This window comes from Schistocerca serialis, chromosome 3 (genome assembly GCF_023864345.2).
Source record: "Schistocerca serialis cubense isolate TAMUIC-IGC-003099 chromosome 3, iqSchSeri2.2, whole genome shotgun sequence".
NCBI lineage: Eukaryota > Metazoa > Arthropoda > Insecta > Orthoptera > Acrididae > Schistocerca > Schistocerca serialis.
This window is the reverse complement of record NC_064640.1, coordinates 557165430-557183984: the sequence shown is the minus strand read 5'-3', so window position 1 is coordinate 557183984 and position 18555 is coordinate 557165430. Positions and strand designations below refer to the sequence as shown.

At 46.3% G+C, this 18555-nt stretch overlaps 1 protein-coding gene across 1 annotated transcript in view; it reads right to left on the bottom strand.

The window, feature by feature from the left end:
* LOC126471011 (single-minded homolog 2) overlaps nt 1-16682 on the bottom strand; it is a 136438-nt gene extending 119756 nt beyond the window's left edge. Inside the window, exon 1 of the mRNA XM_050099070.1 lies at nt 16508-16682. Coding sequence (XP_049955027.1) covers nt 16508-16682 — 175 coding nt within the window. The remainder of the gene's footprint in view (nt 1-16507) is intronic.
* Between the last annotated feature and the right edge of the window lie 1873 nt (nt 16683-18555).

The following is an 18555-nucleotide window of genomic DNA, read 5'->3' as shown; positions in this document are numbered from 1 at the left end:
AATTTGAAATTGAAATTTGTGGTAAATTTTATGAGACCAAACTGCTGAGGTCATCGGTCCCTAGCCTTACACACTACTTAAGCTAACTACCTTACGGTAAGGACAACACACACACCCATGCCCGAGGGAGGACTCGAACCTCCGAAGGAGGAAGGGGGGGGGGGGGTGGGGGTGGGGCGCGAACAACGGCAGGGCCCCCTAGACGACACGGCTACCCCGCGCGGCTGTTAATAGTGCTGTTTCCAATACGGACATTGTTATTATTATTAGAAATTTAATTATATTTTGTGCGTGTGAACTTTTACTGAATATGTTAATCAGTTAAAATTCAAAATTTTATTTAAAGTCATTATTCCCGATCCCGATGAGTATATAGCAAGTTGGAACATTTTCTTTCAGTGATTATGAAGAGTAACGTGGACTTGCAGACCAGAAATTATGGCCAGTATGTTCTCCATTGCTTTCTGGCTGACCGTACAAATAGTTTTCACGCTCTTGTTAACGGTAAAGGTAGGTGCAAATCACGCACAGGCACTGTAGATAGATAGAGATTAGTGATAACGTCCCGTCGACAACGAGGTCATTAGAGACGGAGCGGAAGCTCGGGTGAGGGAAGGATGGGGAAGGAAATCGGCCGTGCCCTTTCAAAGGAACCATCCCGGCATTTGCCTGAAGCGATTTAGGGAAATCACGGAAAACCTAAATCAGGATGGCCGGAGACGGGATTGAACCGTCGTCCTCCCGAATGCGAGTCCAGTGTGCTAACCACTGCGCCACCTCGCTCGGTACAGGCACTGTAAGTGCCTGTTATAACGACATAACGAAGTGACGACCAGTTTGATTATTTACTCGCCGCCGCACACATCAAGAACCGCTGTGTCAGCATCATAGTCGTTGGAAAATCTGCATTGTTGCGAATCGGTTGCTCGATTACTTGGACATTACCGTCTGTGGTCGGTGTCAACATCCTTACTTCCCGAGCAAAGTCACACAGCTCTGTGCGGCCTTGGTCAAAGTGTTGGCACCATTTCACATTTCACTACAGCTGGACGCAACAGTGCGCTTGATCCATGTACCGCCAGAATTTTGTTGTGAATGTGTGTGCAATTTAGACTTTTTCGTACGAAAATCATGTAGTGTCGTCCAGAGATTGCAGTGCCGCACCGAAGTCGCCTACTCGAATCGATATCACAGACATTAGCTACAGCTCGCTGTAATCCGCAATGACAATCAGAGGCGTTCCTTAAGTCGACGCCTCCCTCTCAACATAGCAGCACCCTCGTGCTGAGCTCAATATTGTGTCGAGCATGCAAAAGGTCTGCTCCAGTTCGAGACTTCAGCTACAGCAGTCAACATCATCGTGTAGGAGTGACATTTAAAGTTTTTGGTGAAATGTAATGTCTTCAGTGCTGCATATTACACTGCAAGAGAACAGTTTGTTAATGAATGCAGCAAATGATGCTTTGCTAGTCAATGGCAGTTGTACATTATACAACAATCCTGTGGCAAAGAGGCCAGAGTGGCAGAGCGGTTCTAGGCGCTACAGTCTGGAGCCGCGCGACCGCTACGGTCGCAGGTTCGAATACTGCCTCGGGCGTGGATGTGTGTGATGTCCTTAGGTTAGTTAGGTTTAGGTAGTTCTAAGTTCTAGGGGACTGATGACCTCAGAAGTTGAGTCCCATAGTGCTCAGAGCCATTTGAACCAACCATTTGTGGCAAAGAACGGTGACAAAGGCAAGTAAATCTTTTATTCATTAACATAATAAAACGACCTAATATTTCATTTGTTGTAGTTAAAAATGTACCATCTTCTCGAAAACTGAAAGAATACACAGTTGTGGCCAAACGTTTGCAGTTTCGTCACAACAAGTCATATTGTCCTGCGTACATCAAGTTCGGAGTACGTTTATAGTTATTGTTCTATTTCACTCCCATACTGTGATGTATTTATTATCTGGGCCGCAGCAGAACCGTGGCTGCATGAAATCTAAAACCTGTACTCGTGTTCTTTTTTGAAATCCCACAGAGCATAGACTGCCAATTTTTAGTTCGTCATCCATAATGGATATAGTGAAGAAAGCAGCATTCGGTTTCTGTACGAGATCTGCGTATATTAATCAGAGGCAGGGCTGGGCAGAGGCAGAGAAGATAACGGGAGGGATTTGTTTGCGTGGCTGCAGCTGCGGCCGGAGCGGAGACGGGCAGCGCTGATGAGCGGTGGCGGTGGCGGTGGCGATGGCGTTGGCGGCGGCGGCGGCGGCGGCTCAGCCGGTCGGGATATGCGCACGCGCAAGGCGCTGTTTAGGAAACAAAGGCCAGGGCGTGCGTGCGCTAAATGAAGCCAATAGCGGCAGTCACCTTGCCACCCGTAGCGGTAGCCGTAGCGCTAGCCGTTGCGGTAGCGGCCGGGCGGCGCTCATTTCCATATGGCCCGAGCCGCAGAGCTACCTGCCCTTCCCACAGTCAGCCATCTCCATCTACATTCCCTAAATTTATCACTATCTGCATTTATAAGAGGCGATCAAAAAGTTTCCATTTTAGGGCTCGCTGCAGCGTATATACAACGTAGCGGGACTCCGATGCGGGTATACAGGTTCATTTTTTTCACCGTGTACAAACCCTAGTGATTGATCGATGAGAGGATACGGAACAAAAAACGTCTAACTTGTCCCCGGAAATGCATGTTTTCCAGGCTAGAGACCATTTATTCAATCATAGTTTGTTACAGAGACTGCTGTCTGATACGCGCTGTACCACGCAGCCACAGTTATAGTGTGGATGGTTTCCCCGTAGAGGGTGGTACTGTTCCTCATACTTCATGCTCTGGCGCCCTCTCCTGCCATAGCCATTGGTATTGTTGTGTCCGATTCACCTCTCTTGCCGACTCACTTTGTAGTGGAAGTGATACAGCACTGTACGCAATGGTTCCGTATTCGAATCGAGAGCTTGCCGACATACTGTTTACTTACGGAAAGGCAAACAGCAACGGCCAGTGGGCAGCAACGTTGTATCAGGAGACCTATCCCCGCCGACAACAATCACAACATTCAATGTTTGCAACAGTGTTTCGCCCTTTATCTGAGACAGGGTCGTTTCAGGAAGCAGGAAATCATTAAGGACGTAACCGAAATGTTCGGACACCAGACTTGGAGGAAAATGTGATTAACACTGTGGAAGGCGACCGCCGCGTCAGTACCAAGCAGTTGACCCGCCAGCACTGGGTAAGCCAGACGACCGTGTGAAACATTCTTCATGACAATTTTTACTGCCTTTATCACTTACAGCATGTGCAGGTCTTGCTAGAGACGGACTTTCTACATGGGAAGCAGTTTAGTCACTAGTTTCTTCACCAGGCAACAACAATTCCGGGATTTGTGTAACCCACCCTATCCACTCATGAGGCCACCTTTACGCGGAGTAGTATCTTCAACTTTCATAACAGTAATCTTTGGGATAGTATGCAGAATCCCCATGGTATGGTGACAGCGAATCATCAGCATCGGTATAGCTGGAAAGCGTGGGCCGGGATAATTGGAGACCGTATTTTGAGACCAGTCTTCCTTCCACGTCGCCGGCCGCTATAGTTCAATTCTTTTATCTTGGCGGCTCGCGCATGCCCGCCCAGACGCGGGAGATTGCTGCGTTGCCAGTTGCACACGACGCACGCGCCAATAGAAGCAGCGCCATAGTATAGCATAGTTCGCAAGCTTACGTTTAGGGGGGAGGGCGCAGTTCATGAAGTAAAGCGACCACGGCCGCATTAAACCTTTCACTGCTACAAAGACGTGCTCCCTGCATTCCGTGCTGTGCGCGATTTTGTCACTGCACTGCTCGCCTGTGCAGACACATCGTGTTCCGACTGCTTTGACACTCTTATCAATCGATTCCACAAAAACAATTTGGCCCAAAAATTAGATTTTTACACATCTTCTTGACTGATACCTTCCCCCCATAAATGACGTAATTTTGTTTCGATGTTCAACGCAGTTATTATGCAGCATTAAATATAGTAAACCATTGCACGAAATTTTGAAGAGTTTGCAGAGGTAAAAGTCCATAGAGTACACAGTAAATTTTATATGAAATTTAGGTATCTTGTCCACATTTCATTCTCAACATTGTGGCAACTAAAATCGACCATACGGAAAGTATACGCTATGGACTTCTACCTCTGCCAACTCTTCAAAATTTCGTGCAATGGTTTACTATATTTAATGCTGCATAATAACTGCGTTGAACATCGAAAGTCATTTATGGGGGGAAGGTATCAGTCAAGAAGACGTGTAAAAATCAAATTTTTGGGGCCAAATAGTTTTTGTGAAATCGAATGATAAGTGTGTCAAAGCAGTGGGAACACCATGTGTCTGCACAGGCGAGCAGTGCAGTGATGACAAAATCGCGCACAGCGCGGAATGCGGCGAGCACGTGTCTGCAGCAGCGAAAGGGTTAATAAAGAGACAAAGCACTAGAAATTTCAAAAAATTGCATTCAAACGAATATAATTCGTGAAGTAAGGCACTTCGATATTGTTTTTAAATAATGAAAATATTAAGCACCGTACAAGGTTTTTTTCTTTTTTTTCTGCACTACTTAAAATAACAAAATGCGTACGTAACACAAATGGGCATTTTTTTAATAGCGAGCTATCCTAGCCACTTTTTTTAACAAAAATGAAGAAAGGAAAAAGGATTTTGGAAGGTTTGTTTTTCTGCTTTTTTTATTTTTATTTTATTTTATTTTTATACAAATGGATAAAAGGAAGGCAGTTCCTCTTCGGCTACATAAACAGAATAATAGGAAGGCGTCCCGTTACGACAAAGGATGCTCCATACTATAGCCCGCTGCGAATTTTTCGATGACTGTCTTCTCGTTGCTGTGTTGTTTCCGTTGTTTGTTCAATCTCATAAAAAAAGGAACTGGGAAGAGGTGCTATGGTTATCTTCTCATGTCATCGACAATCCAGCTGCGAGGCGGATTATGGAATGCGCTCCAAAGAAAATTAGAAAAATATTGCCTATATTTAGGGTTCTTGACGATCGCACAATGTTGTTCGTTGAGGTAATACCAAAAATCGGGTATCGGCTTTTCGCCATTACCGAAGAGGTAGTGAACAGCGTGGCCGCTGATCCACGTCACAGAGTTCGTTTTTGCTCTTGGGAAATAAATCTGAACGGGGAAAAGAAGTGATCGGGTAGTTATCCTGTCGGGAGTCGTGCGTGTGAGAAAAGCCAATATCTGACGCACCAAATACCAAACGTCCTTTGCCGACCCGCATTCGAAACGATGTTCATCCGTGTCAATCACTTGGCATGTGGCACACAAGAGTGAATCAGCGAGGTGGATGTGATGTAGGCGGGACTGGCACAACTGTTTCCCATTAACAGTTACGTACCATGCAGATTGCACGTCAGTATCAAGGGTGGTGGCATTCACTGCCTGCCACACAGCGCGCCACTTTGTAGTGGGGTGTTTGCTTTCAATCACATTCGGCGTCCTGTTCATTTGCATGGCTGCATATATCGCCCTCGTCATCATCAAGCGTGTGGGTAGTAGTGCGGTGCGAATGTAGCTTAATTCAAGGAAGAATTGGCTAATGTAGAAGAAAGGTGCTGGGATATCCGATATCATCACAGGGGGTGCGAGTGAGATTGGTCGTAAGGCTTCCAGTAAGAGACTTGTGAGGCACGTCGGCGTCGCCACAGTTGCAGGTGACAGCTGACGGACAGGGCCTTCGCTCTGTTCTGAACATGACAAAGGCCTAAACCCCCTCTGTTCTTCGGGACGGTTAGGGACTCGTAATGAATCTTAAATAACATGCCCGTATTAACAAAGGATCCCAAAAGCGCCAACATGCGGTGAGCCAAGGTAGGTGGTATGGGGAGTATCTGTGCAAAATGGGGGAAACGTGACGCCAAATAGATGTTAGCATATCGTGTCCGTTGCAGGAGGTCTAGATGTCTCAGACAGTGGTCACTTATTCCTGCTCTCATCTGATTCAATAAACGCCTGTAGTTAAGGGCTGTTGAACGCTTCATGTCAGATGTGAAATCAATGCCAAGACAGCGAATTGTGTCAGTGATTCGTAGCGGTGCGACGCTCTCGTCGGGTAGGCGTCTGCCAATTGATAGGGCGTGTGATTTGTGGAGATTGAGATGGCTCCCCGATGCCGCGCCGTAGGTCGCCACCCACGCCAGTGCTGCACGAACATCGTCATTGTTGCGAAGAAGGAGTACCAGATCATCCGCATAGGCAGTGCAGCAAAAAGTGTGTCCACCAAGGGACATCCCAGTCAGGCGTTGTCGGAGGCCGCAGAGGAGTGGTTCCAAGACGAGGGCGTACAATATCGCCGAAAGAGGGCAGCCTTGTCGCACCGATCGCTGGATCTGTATCGGTGGCGTAAGACGGCCATTATATAACACCTTGGACGTCGCGCCGCGTAGGAGACGCATCAGTACATTAACTATGACGTCCGGATACCCCATGTGTCGCAGTACCTCCATCAAAAATGTGTGGTCGACTCTGTCAAAGGCCTGGCTAAAGTCGAGTGAGGCCAAAACTCCTGGCAGTTGGCGAGCTTTGGGTAGCGCGATCATATCTCTGTATCGGCATAATGCAGTGCGAATGTTATGGTCACCACCTAACGATGCCTGGTCCTGCGACACAACACATCGTACTGATCGCTTTAGGCGTGCCGCCAGAAGCCGGGTGAAAATTTTCAAGTCACTGTTGAGTAAGGTCAAGGGCCGATAGTCACTGATCCTGGATCCGCCTCGTGTTTTGTGTATGGGCACAATCAGTCCTTATAGGAAGGCCCCAGGTATCTGTGTCGTGGGAGACATAAGATCGCGGCAAATATCAGTCCATGCTGGTGCCAGCAATTGTTGATACGTCCGATAAAATTCCAGACGAAGGCCATCAGGTCCCGGGGACTTATGAGCAGCCCCAGCCTGTATTGCTTCAATGATTTCCTCTTCCGCTACATCTGCAGTCAAATCCGCCGCCGCTGTCGGAGAGATCGAGCCATAAGTGAGTTGAGAGACTTCGGCGATCACCTCTGGGGGATGTCGATGTTCCGAGTACAGCCTAGTGTAGTGAGCATGAAGGGCGTTTCCTATGTCGCGCTGGGTATCAAGGCGTCGTCCGTCTTCCGTCGTGATAGCTTGGATCAGTGTCCTGAGTCGGCGCCGTCGTTCTGCAGTGACGTGGTACATAGACGGTTCCTCCTGGGCCACTCTGGATTGAGTGCGCGCTCTGACGATCGCACCCTCAAGGTGGCAACGTGTTAATCTGATGATCTGTGCCTTGGCACGGTTCACCGTCACCTGCCGTGCAGGTGAGTACGGCAGTGCTGTACATTCCCTTAAGATGCTGTAGTAAAAGTCCATGGTATGTCTCTTCCATGCTGCAACATCTCGGCCGTAGTTTATCAAGGTCTTCTGGAGGGCTGGTTTGGCGCAGAGTAACCACCACGATAGTGTAGACCGGTAGGCTACAAGAGTCCCACGTGTTCTCTATAAGGCGGCGGCATTCCTGAGAAGCGAGGTGGGCGACGTTCAACTTCCAACGACCACGGCTGTGCCATACCTTCTGGCGGCCGAGGGTAATAGCGCAGATGTAGGCCTCGTGGTCAGAAAAAGCTGTGGGCCAAACTTCGGCAGCTCTTGTCCCCACAGCTATGGAGCGTGAGATGTAAATCTGGTCGATGCGGCTGGATGAATGGCTGGTGTAGTGAGTAAATCCGGGCCGATCGCCACAAACATGGTCCCACGAGTCCACCAGTAAGTTCTGCGCAGGGAGAATGATGTGGTAACTGATCCTTAGGTTCGTGGCTACAGTTGAAGTCCCCTCCCATTATCAAGGCGTCCTGACGGCCCATAAAGAGGGGCGTGATTGTATGAGCGAAAAAGGTGGATCGTTCGCGACGCCGACCAGATCCTGACGGTGCATAGATGTTAATAAGTTTGACTCCTTGGATAGTAAGAGCCATGCCTCTGGCGTCAGGGAGATACTCGACGTCTTCTGCGGATATACCTTGGCGGAGGAGGATCGCCACACCACTGCCATTGGCAGACGCATGTGAGACCCAAGTCTTGTAGCCATAGGGTCCCTTGAAGTCTGCGACATACACCTCTTGAAGGAGCGCAATGTCGATGTCTGCTGCGTTGAGTAGATCCTGTAGCATCGCTAGTTTATGTCGGGCACGTATGTTGTTGATGTTAATCGTCGCTAGACGGTATGTTTGGTCAGCCAGGTCGGCAACTGGGTTGTGTAGGAGGCCAGGTGTGGGCGGCAGGGGCGGCCCCACAGAGGCTGACGATACAGCCGTAGTCACTGTTGTTGGTTGGTGCTGGGTACAGACGAGGGAGCATCTCTGCCTTCGGCATCCTCCTGGTGCTGTGGCTCATCCTCGACATCATCCGCCCAAGAATCAGATGCAGCAATTGGTAACTGTTGACTAGTGCTGTCAGTAGAGCGCTTGCGCGCATGTTCAGTAGCAGAAGTGATGTTGTCAGACTGAGGCTCAGAAATTGTATCCGCCGTAGCATCGTGATGGGAAGGGTGAGTTGTGGTGGTAGAGTCCTGAGTGTAGTCCGACGCCGGATGTTCGTCCGGGTCACACATCCGAAGCAGGCAATCATCGGATAGCGTATGGCGCCGTTTCTTGCGTTTTCGAGGGGACCGTTGTTTCCGGACATGTTGTTCTGTGTCAGAGTGCGGTCGACAATCATCTGATGCGGTCTCCATTGGTAGGAAGGCAGAGGTCAGGACAATTTCATTTTCTACTTCCATCTTCTCTTTAGGCTCGTCTTGGTGGCACAATTGATCACCGTCTTGAGGCAAGTCTGCCGATGACGTCGTAGAGGGGGATATGCTGTCCTCAACACTGTCATCGACCACTGACTGCAATATGGTGTTACGATCCTGGGCAGGAACAGCTGTTGCGGTTGCAGCCACTGCATACGTGATGGGGAATAAATTAGGCGTCGCCGGGGATGGAACTTCACCAACCGGTGTCTGAGTCAGTCGGCGTTGAATGCAGGCCGATCGGACATGTCCTTCCTGGCCACAGCCGGCGCAAGTACGCGGTTGTCCGTCGTACATGACAATGGCTCTGCAGCCGCCAATTACTAAATAGGATGGGACATGCTTCGTCAGTTCAATCTTAATTTGTCGCACTCCGTTTAAGACGGGGTACGTCTCAAACGTTTGCCATTTTTCAGCCAAGTGGCTTAGCACGTTGCCGTACGGTCTGAAAGCTGTCATCACAACATCTGGCGGGACTTCGAATGGCAGCTCGAAGACCCTCAGAGTGCGAAGGCCTAATCCAGCGTGGTCGATCGTGACAGTTCCTATGTGACCATTAGAATGCTTGAATTTAAGTCCATGAGCGTGTCGGCACACAACACCAGTGCACGCCTTTTCATTGATCATTTTTATGTAGACGACACTTTGTGTTATAGAAAAGTGGATCCCAATGATGTCTTGAGATGCAATATGAAATTTTCCCCGGATGAAACGTTCAATGTCAAGTGCTCGAGGTCATGCATAGTCCGCTTGAAATGTGATCTTAATTGTGGACTTGCGATACGAGTGCGCCATGGCACTACCGAGACACGGACGCGTGACACTCGCCGCAGCGGAAGGTAAACAGTAAACACTCGCGCGCGCGGTGCGCTAACAGGGGCACACAGGCACGACGACCTTGCCCCACCGCTGCTAACAGCGGACTGACCTAAACTCGGCCGCCAACATTAATGACGCGCACTTTAGTGGCCGAGCGGTTGTAGGCGCTTCAGTCTGGAACCGCGCGATCGCTACAGTCGCAGGTTCGAATCCTGCCCCGGGCGTGGATGTGTGTGGTGTCCTTAGGTTAGTTAGGTTTAAGTAGTTCTAAGTTCTAGGGGACTGATGACCTCAGATGTTAAGTCCCATAGTGCTCAGAGCCATTTCAATCATTTGAACCTTCCACGTCACCTAACAGTCCGGAACTATCGGCGTTTCTTGCAGGTGACTTTGCCTCCCCTCTGGAAGAAGTGTTACTGATGATCCGAAGGGTTATATGGCTGATCTATGATGGTGCTCCAGCCCACTTCGCCGCTAACATCTGGACGCATCTCAGTCGTGTATTTCCCGGTCGATGGATCGGACGAGTGATCCAGTTGCATGGCCTTCTCGTTCACCGGATTTCAACCCTTGCGATTTCTGGTTATGCGGCCATCTAAAAAGTATCATGTATGCAGAGCCCATTCCAGATGTGGAGACACTGGAGCAGCATATTCATGCTGCCTCTGTCATTTCTCGGATGCAGCCTGGCCGATGCGAACGTGTGAGACAGAATATGCTATGGCGCGTACACGTAAGGCACGTGGAAAGCATTTTCAACACATACTGTAACTGTGGCTGCATGGTACAGTGTGTATTAGATCACTGTATCTGTAACAATGTATGACTGAATAAATGGTCTCTAGCATGGAAATCATACTAGTTCATTAGACCTTTTTTTGTTCCGTACCCTCTTACGATCAATCCCTCTGTATAAGCATAGACAATTAGCAAGGGATTAGTGTCACATTCGTGTCTTCCTGATGTGAGTGCGGTAAATACGGAAACGTGAACTATGGCATGTTGCTACCAAATGAGTCCAAAGTGGACCAATGTGATGTTATTCTTTACTTGGCTGCCGCTAGACATCCATTGGAGAATGAAGAATGTGTATGTGGCAGTATGTCTGTCGAAAACCACCATTATGGAATGGTGCTGAAACGCAAGTCATCATATCGCAAACGTCGTAACGCAGAAGTTACGCCAACTCAAGTGGGAAACACTCGAGCACCGGCCCTATAGTCCTGATCTCTCTCCATGCGAGAATATCGCCTTCGGTCACTTAAAAATAACCTTAAAGAGTCGGCAACTCGTGTCGGACGAGAATGTGCAGCGGGCAGTTACGTACTTCATCACGCAGCAGGGCTTGGTGTTTTATCAAACGGGTGTCTTCAACCTGGGTCGTCTGTGGGAAGATGGCCTCAATTCTCTCGGCAATTTTGCCTGATTCGCATACCGACTGTGGACTGCGCGGCTTTCTAACGGAAACTTTTTGATCGTCCCATGTATTTTCAACGCGTACAGGGACTAGGTGACTTCAGATTAGATTAGATAAACTCTTTCTTCCATATATCTCGGGTCCGTGGCGCACAGTAGCAACTGAGATATCCTCACTCACTACAGTGACATTGTAAATGTGCCATGGGCAGCTAAAACTTCAATGGCCTTCACCTTTTTAGACCTCGAGAGTACTTACGACTGATCGAACTAGAATACCTTCTGCACGTTTTGTCAAACTTACCTTTTAACCTCGTTTTTACAAGAATCATTGAACGGTGCATTTATGAAACCATAAACGGGACCAAAATCAAAGAAACGCTCATGACACCTATTTCGATCAACCAAGCTCTCAAGCATGGCTGCGATCTTTCGGTGACTCTACGCTCTGGCCACTGATCAACTTTCACAAGTACTGCAGCATACTCTTTCAGGTTTTTTCTTTTAAGGATGTGAGCCGGTGGTTCAGGAGTATGCTGACGGTGTCAGCATTTAATGGTAAGATTCACAGGTTGTCAAGAACTTCTAGAAACCTTTCGACAAGATAGCGAGGAGCGCCTAAATATACATAAGTTCGCTATCTTCCCGATCGGACAGGCGTTTTTCGCTTCGTTTCCAGACAAAGCACTTACAAGTCTAATGCGAAGGAAGAAAAGGAAACAGATGCTCATTTGTATAGTTAATTGTGTGGTGAAACGTATGTCCAATCTGCAGCAACGTAATAAGATTCAGAATTCACCAATAACTGGAAGAACACGCCACTTTAAATATAAAAACAACAAAAACACATTTAGCACGCAAATAAACATCGTGTACAGACCAGGACAAGTCAGATACAACAATAATGGCATGGTGTATTAAATTAGACCTAGGATTGGTTTCCTTTGGCAGCCATAGGACAATCAAAATGTAAAAAAAAGGAACAATAAAAGGAAAAACCCACTGAGTATGACAAAACTGTGGTAAACATGGTTGGGCATTCAACGAAAGAAAACTTGTGTTCTTGCAAAAAGGCAGACCATCTTTCAATATATTATTATTTTGTGCAAGTACGGGAACACAGCTACAAATTGTATTATGACAGTTCATTGTTCTGTTTAAAAAAAATACTCGCCTTAGTTTTTCAGCTCGTGCAGGAGTTACACATAAAACAAAATTATATACCCCTCTGGCTACTATCATTTGTCAGGATTTGATTTCTACCTTTCATCTAGAAATTTATTCAGGCATTAAGGGGTTGAAGTAAAGATGCCGCATTTTGTAATTTAAAGGGTGTTAAGTTGTATATATTTGTCCTGGTTCATTTCAGAATACTCTTGCAATTTTTCGTGAACAATTCCCAAACTCCAGTATTGCTGCACAAATTAGTGTCCAGAAGGTGATAATAAAATGGTGATGTCTCTAATTCAAAGCGTAACTGTATGACTTCAGTTGAACTCTGGACGTTGTTGCAAACATTTTGCAGAAAATTACTGTTAGCCCGAAAAAATCTGACGGGCAGCTTTCACAACAGACAGACGTTAAAGTAAATCTTGTCATTCTATTCGAACGTACTCACTCCTGAAATCTTGCCGCATTTCATGTTTTCAGATAGTGCTTTCAGCTGACAATGGAAAGAGGATTCAATATTGCAAATAGTTATTGAAAAAGATTGTGGATGTGAACTTGAAACGACAACTATTTTATGAGTGATGAGGATTGATTTCACCTTCCCGGGCATGTGAATAGCCAGTCTAATCGCTACTGGTCCGTTGGAAACCCCCATCCAGTTGTTACTCACGTGGAGCGCGGTTTCTGGTAGTCGAACTATCGGTCCGGCGTTCTTTGAAATATCTGTCTGTACAGACGTCTATCTTCAAATATTCGAGAACTGTTTCTGCCTTCAACTAAAGGAACACTAATATCAGTACTGATTTTTACACCAAGACGGAGCTGCGTGCCGCACGTCTCCTCAATTGTATTCATAGAACCGTCACTAAAGAACGTACAAGAAACAAATATGTGATACTTCTCACGTTACTGTGCAATTATTTGTTACGATGCATTAGTGTGAGATTAGTTTTCGACAATGACCTGTGTCCTTTCATTGTGAAAAGTTTCATCGACTCAGCGCCGAATCGTGTACAGACCATGGGTTTCCTTTCATACGCGGTGGCACAGCCTATTGCATATCTAAAAGAATGTTTTGAACAAGAATTTTGTATACTGCGCCTGTAAAACGTGCTGGAGAAAATGTGTATCTAATAGCCAATCACCTTCAATGCCAGCCCATGCATTTACTTAAATTACCGCTGTCGTCTAATGTGAGTTGTTTCATGAGGACTTAGACTTGATCACAAGTGTTGGTTATGAAAATTCCGTCTCTCCCAAATGATGCCACATCTCCCAGTACTAGTGGACAACGATCTGCAGTTTTTACATCAAATCATCGTTAAAAGTGGTACCTTGTTCAGTGGTCAAGAGGCAAAAGATAATACGGATACATGAGTGCGCCACGAAGAATAATCCAGGAAGCACTCTGAGATGTGTCACATGCTACGGCGACGGCGACGTGTCGTGTTCTGATATCTGGATTTTGTTTCACAGTTTGCAGAATACATTCTTCCTTGACAGGTGTACGAGTGGATATTGGTATATCCCAATTCGCTGTCTCTGTTGTTAAGGATTCTGCCCACTAATGGGACGACTAATAGCAGACTCACCCATCCTCTGTCTGCGTTTTCATTCAGACATGCAGCCTAACGTTCGTTGCCATTCGCGTGGCCGTAAATAAGAACCATATCGGTCTGCTCGAGAGATAAATATCTTGCCATTGTTGAAAGGGACACGTACCAGGTAGTTAGCGACTACGACACACATGAAATGTGCTGGACGGACAGAACTCAAGTGTTCATAAACGGCGAATGTAAACATGTCTCCACAACAACTTCTAACTATCGCGGATACAGTGAATTGAACAGCATGCTGATTGTCAGTAATAGAATTGGAATCGCGTTGGATGTCCTTTAATTGTTCAAATAGAAAGGATTTTCGAAATATGGACTTTTCTTCTTGGTTTGGTGTGTAGAATCTCCCTCAGATTTTGTAAAAGCATATATGATACACCCTGCACTACCGTAGATATACGCATAGTCAGTGAAAAAGTAACAAATCGACACTGAGGAAGAAGACAGACTAGGAAAATCATATTGGAAGCCACAGTGAAAAGGTGGTGAGAAACGTGCTTCCCCTGCTGGTGACATCAAGGATGAAACAGAGATTCCCTATGAGTCAGCCAACGATGATAACCAAGAGACTCGCACGTGACATGTTCGCGTTCTCGCAAACCATTATCTCAGTTCCGTACTTGGAGTCGCGAAATGTACACTCATTCATCAACAAGAATGAAAATCATCTGGTAGGACAGAGAGAGAGAGAGAGAGAGAGAGAGAGAGAGAGAGTGGCTGGAGGGAGATGGTGGATGGCAGAGTTCAGACAATTCCTAAAAGATTAGAATATTGGAAAACCGGTATCAGGACGACCGAACGAAGATATGAATACTCCTCTCCATTTGCGTGATTTCAGTATTCTAACTACAAGGCCTCCTGGCTCGGTGGAAGAAATTCAAGTCTCTTGTAGAAGCAAATACCACTTTACATTATTAAATGGGCCAAAGTCTTTAAAACTGTTTACAACACAATCTAAGAATGCCACATGTTTTCAGATACTATTTAAAACTTGAATTTGTCAGGACTGCGGTGATCACTCTAACAGGCTAGTGACGAATTTCACTAGTACGGTGGTTCTCATTCTTGATTCAACAGTAAGCTAAAAAAGTCTCTACTGATAAACGAAGGGCTGTGTTTGAGAAAAACAACTCGCTTCTGTGACAAGCAATCACCCGTAACCAGTCCATTTCGAAGAAAGAGAACCTGCGATAAGAAGAGACCGCAGAGAACTTTGCCTAAGAAAACCTCGAGCCTGTGACAAAGGAAGTGGCGTGAAATACTCACCCGTCCCATTAATTCACATGGCAACCCAAATAATACTGTGCCCTGAAATAAACCAATTTTATAGGCAGTTCCTTCTGAGAGGGATACCACTCCAGATATTTGGTCACTCACATGTGAAGAACAGAATTTTGTGTATGACAAACAACATAAACGCTTGCATCATACCTTAAGGATTAAATTCCTAACTAAAGCGTGGACCAGTACTACATATTTCTTTCAGCACGGCAATGCACTACCTGTAGCCCGCGAACTGTATCAAAATATTTTGAGGAACACTGCATGGACATGAGGGTGCTGTGTTCGTTTGCTACTCCCGCCCACCCCCCTTCCCCCAACCCGTGCCCCAAGTTCAACCGAACACAGTCCCTACTGAAACTATCAGAGTTACCATGGATCGAAATGAGTGCACCTTAGAAACAGCGACGTATGGATCACATCTGTGATTGTTGCCCAGTGTTTGAGGAGATGATGCCACGACACGTCACCACTATCATCAAGGCGATAAGGGACTACGCCTTACTGTAATTTAATTGTTCGTGAGTGTACTGTCTCAAAGAGAATTCGTCAGTAATAAGTACACCAACAGGATATTTCGACAGCATCGTCCTACCGAATCCCCTTAGTTCCATTGCTTTTCGTTGGAATTACTTCAGAATACAACGAACTTACTTGAGCGAGCGAAGTATGCCCTGAGGTTATAAATACTTCCTTAGTTGCTTTAAGAAATCAAACAAGCTCTAAACGCAGCTAGAAAAGCCCTCATAGTCTCTAAGGATACCACCAGCTTTAGGGGACTTAACGTTACGCATAGAACCGTGCCTTAAACCATGGACTGATACCCAAACAACCAAAATCACCAAGAATTTAAATGCCCCTGGAAGTCTACAATGTATGGGTGACTAGACTGGAAAATAAATCTCCTTCTGCCCCAGACAGGAATGAACTAATAGGCACCCCACTTATTGTTTTCAAATTGCTCTCACTGGTCTCGCATTCGGGAGGACGACGGTTCAATCCCGTGTCCGGCCATCCTGATTTAGGTTTTCCGTGATTTCCCTAAATCGCTTCAGGCAAATGCCAGGATGGTTCCTTCGAAAGGACACGGCCGACTCCCTTCCCTAATCCGATGAGACCGATGACCTCGCAGTTTGGTCTCTTCTCCCAAATAACTCAGCCCCCCCCCCCCCCCCGAATTGCTCTCAAGGAAAATTTAGCTCATTAACGATTATGAAGACGTGATGCAAAGCAAGAAACTTCTGAGAAGGAACTACATGCACCTAGATGACAAACAGACAAGATGGTAACAAATGTAGATGTTAAAAGCGAAATGGCTAGTAGTGTCCATCATGAAATGAAATGTAGAAAATTTCATTGAATGTAGGCATGCTGAGTGCCAAATGCGGGGCGAGGCTTACCGTCGGGGAAGACGTGTCGCATTTTGAGGTAGCTGGTGGTGAGGCGGATGATGGAGGCCTTGTCGAGCTGTGAGGTGATGGCGGCGGGCAGCGGCAGCAGCTTGGCCAGCTCCAGGAACTCGGCGTTCTCCTTCTCGCGCCGGCTGCGGGCCGCGTTCTTGCTCTTCTCCTTCATCACGCTCCTGCAACACACACGCCACCGCCTCAGCATCCCTTTCCAGTCGGTGACAGCAGTTTATGGCAGCGATGCCCCTTGCAGCCTGGAGTTAGGAAGGTTTGTTCTCTTTTGGCACAATTTGTCATTGTCGGGGATGTCCTGCTTTTGGTTCATATTTCTTACCTTACTGTTTTACTAGTCTACTATAATTTCTTGCCAGGTGGAATTCCGTACTCCGGTATGTGCCTTGCAACTGAGGGAGATCATATGACTATACAGGTGTAAACGGTATAATCTGCCAAAAGATACTGTTATTAGAAGTGTAGAGGTATGAAACCAGAATTTCCCTGTAGACGGTGCCCGTCTGCAGCGCCATCTGCTTCCTGTAACGGCTGACAACGAATGTCAACACGCAGTAACCCAAGTTCCATACATCGGCATCTGTTTCAAACCCGTAAACATGTCGAGTTTTGTGCCTACGAACAACGATTTGCGGATAGCATTGGTTTTATGTTATCATTTGAAGAAAACTGCTGCAGTATCGCATCGAATGCTTGTCGAAGCTTTCGGCGAACATGCTCTTGGGAAAACACAGTGTTTCGAGTGGTTCAAAAAATTAAAAAATGGTGACTTTGACGTGAGAAACGACGAGCGCTAGAAACCACCGAAAAATTTCCAAGACAACGAATTGCAGGCCTTATTGGATGAAAATGATACTCAAACTCAACAGGAACTCTCAAAACAGTTGAATGTGACGCAGAAAGCTGTTTCTCTTCTATTGAAAACTATAGGAAAGGTGAAGAAAATGGGAAAATGGGTTACGCATGAAATGAATGAAACACAACATGCAAATCGAAAGACCATTTGTGAAATGCTACTCGCCAGATACAAAGGAATGTCGTTTCTGCATTGAATAGTGACAGTTGATGAAAAATGGATATATTTTGCGAATCCTAAGCGTCGTAAATCATGGGCGAATCCAGGCAAACCATCGACATTCACTGCAAGACCAAATCGCTTTGGAAAGAAGACAATGCTCTGTGTTTGGTGGATCAGAAGGGTGTCATCTATTATGAGCTGCTAAAAGATGGTAAAACTGTTGACACTGATCGCTACCAACAGCAGATGATCGGTTTAAATCGAACATTACGTGAAAAACGACCGGAATATGGAAAAATCCAACACAACGTCATATTGCTCCATGATAACGCCCCATCACACACAGCAAAACGGGCCAGGGAAACGATCGAGGCGTTCAGCTGGGAAATACTATGGCATGCGCCTTATTCTCTAGACCTGGCTCCGTCCGCTTATTATCTATTTGCATCACTGGGACACGCTCTCGCTGAACAACGCTTCAATTCGTATGAAAATGTACGAACATGGTTCGCTGACTGGTTCGCTTCAAAAGAAGAACTGTTTTTTTGGTGTGGCATTCATAGCCTGCCGGAGAGGTGGGAGAAATGTATAAATAGCGATCGAGATTATTTTGAATAACATATTTTTATCGGTTTCAAACAACAGACGTGATATTACTTACTTTACTTGTGACGCAATATGGTAGGCTTCTGTTGCACTCTACTTCGCAATTAACCAGCAGAGATCGCGAGACCGGAAAGAATTGCTGGCCACTTCCCGCCAAGGCACTCACACATTAACAAATAACAACTTTAGTGGGATGTACATATAGTGATGAAATATTAACATCATTCTTAATCTACTTAATCATTCATTGCAAATAAAATATGGTCTAAACCTGAAAATTAGGTCACATATTTCGAACGAATAATTTTATTTCTGCAATGAGAAATCTTTGCAAAATAAGCATCGAAAGTGACATCAGGGTGGTAATCAGAATTAGGCTACATTTCGGCAATATTGAGCTTCAGAG